This window comes from Diorhabda carinulata, chromosome 4 (genome assembly GCF_026250575.1).
Source record: "Diorhabda carinulata isolate Delta chromosome 4, icDioCari1.1, whole genome shotgun sequence".
Lineage (NCBI taxonomy): Eukaryota > Metazoa > Arthropoda > Insecta > Coleoptera > Chrysomelidae > Diorhabda > Diorhabda carinulata.
The window spans coordinates 11,320,179-11,322,647 of NC_079463.1; the positions used below are offsets into that span (position 1 = coordinate 11,320,179).

The 2,469-nt window shown below is 35.7% G+C and overlaps 1 protein-coding gene across 1 annotated transcript; it reads right to left on the reverse strand.

The window, feature by feature from the left end:
* Positions 1-323: 323 nt before the first annotated feature.
* LOC130892418 (hexokinase type 2-like) lies at positions 324-1,992 on the reverse strand. Its single transcript, XM_057797835.1, has one exon. The coding sequence runs from the start codon at positions 1,896-1,898 to the stop codon at positions 402-404; it is 1,497 nt and encodes a 498-aa protein (XP_057653818.1). The 5' UTR covers positions 1,899-1,992; the 3' UTR covers positions 324-401.
* Positions 1,993-2,469: the final 477 nt, after the last annotated feature.

The following is a 2,469-nucleotide window of genomic DNA, read 5'->3' on the forward strand; positions in this document are numbered from 1 at the left end:
TTCACGGGACAAACGTTCAGACGTGATCTAGACAAACATTGGAATTTGTACCTTTTCATTACCCTCAAGTGTTCGGTGTTCAACTTCTTTTTCTATTTTTGTTTCATTTGTTCCTATCGTTCCGATACATTTAACAGCAATTTGGCAATTTGTTCGCGTGAGGACAACTCGGAATTTTTTCAATTCGATGGCGGATATAAATTTTGAAAGCTTGAAAATATATGAAATATGATAACATGAAATATTAAGAACGTTTGTAATTCCAGAAGAAAAAAATAATTAACTCCAATTCAGTAGCTTTAGAATAAAAATTGAATTAAAACTGATTCTGAAAATATTTATTGAAATGATATTCCAATCTGTTGATATAAAATTATATTCCCAGTACTATGTATCCATTATTAACCTTCAGCTTCACCTTCTCCTTCACCACCTTCTTCACCACCTCCTTCTCCACCTTCTTCGCCTCCTTCGCCTCCTTCGCCAGCATCAGGTGCGTCACCACCTTTAACTGCTAGCGCAGCTATCAGAGCTGCCCCAATCCCACTACCATCTTCAGATAACATCACTTTACATGTATATGGATCTGGTGGAAGAAGCTCTGAAACTTGCTGCATTATAATATTGTGAAAATGCGGATGGTTTTTATATAGGGTACCATCAATACCAACAGTTGTTTGAGGGGACTGCATTTTTCTGATTAAAGTCGTAATCAAACAAGACACTAATACAGCAGCTCTTCTAGAAAAACATTGACACAAATATTTTAGATCATTATAATCTTGTTCGGTGGCATCCGTCATCCCTAAACTATCACAAATTTCTTTTACTTTAGTGAAATTACCCGGTGGATCTGATTCTATCTCAGAAACGAACTTAGTTTCAAATTTATCAGGGGTATTGAAATCATCTGAGAGTGTACCACCGAACATGATACCTTCGTTAGTGAATCTAACAGCTGCTAATCTAACAAGTTCTCCTAAATACATCCCTGATATCATTTTTTCGTGTAATTGTTTACCAGGATTGATTGATTTGGCGTCAACATCTATATCGTATTGTGTTCTACAAAAATCTAAAGCACCATCATCACCGAACGCACCAGATTCTAAATTTATTATAACCACACCAGAACCTTTGTCTGGTTCGTCAAATAATTCAGCATTAGATTGCTTCTCTACGTAGCAACCATTGGTACCAGTACCGACTATGAGACCTATTTTACAATTCGGATCTTTGAAGGCGCATGCCATTAACGTACCAGTAGTATCGTTGACAACAGCTGCTACGTTTATCGTAACATCTCCACGTCGGGCGATAGCTTCTTCTAAAAGTTGAACCACGTCATTACCTATCACTCCATCGCAGCTAAATCCTTTAGTCCACCGTTCGAGGATGCCTACCTTAAGACCTTTCTGTTCTAATGGAAAACTGAAGGTGAATCCTAAGGGAAGATTATCGTTGTTTACTCCCTTTTCTGTAGTATACTCTGATAAACATGTGGCTATGAAATCGAATAATTCTTCACCGGGTCCTGTCATAGTCTCCTGTGGTATACTGTATATTTTCTGATCCATTGTGTAAGATTTGTTCGCGAGCTCTACCAAAAGGACTCTGAAATTACTTCCACCTAGATCTAAAGCAAGGTATTTTCCTGTTTCCGATCCATCGGGTAAATTCTGAACGTAAGTTGGGAAACATTTTACTATAGAAGTAGGATGTGTATCCATTTTCAATCCCCTCTCAATATTGTCTAAAAATGATTTCATATATGTTTGCATTTGATCTTGGGTTATAATCAGCTCTGTACATTTTTCTATCAATTCTTTTCGTGCTGGTATAACTTCAATACTGCGGAGACTTGGTGGATTGCAAACTACGCTTTTGCAAGTGGCCATTGGAATTTAGAAAATTTATATATACAGAAATTTTGGAAATCTTCACATATCACAATTTTTTTTGACACTTATGTCATCTTGAAACCATAGTCTACTTCACAGTTAGTACGGTCACAGATTAACCATACAATTTGAGATTTTGTAAATAATACGAATAAGGAAATTCAAGCTCAAATGCTTTTTGAATATTGAGCTACTACAATTTAAGTAAGTCTTCCAGAAAAAGAGTGATGTCATTGTAGTATCCACAGTGGAAATGTGGAAGTTCTGCTTATTCTGATTTTTTAGTGAAAAACACAGAAAATGGAACTGGAGCCGAAATGATAGTGAGAATTATATTTCAGGTGCAGCATATTGTATCACTCTTGAGATTATATTTGCAAAAATGAATGTACGCTGTTGATTGGTAAGTCAAAAATGACACATACTCATAATCTGATTATCTCGTGACATCCAAAACCTTTCAAAAGTTGAAATATGTTTGACGTGTACGATGACAACACAACAAAGATGTTTCAAGAATATATCTTCAAATTTAATAGATTGTTGAAGAAGAAATTAATGGAAATAA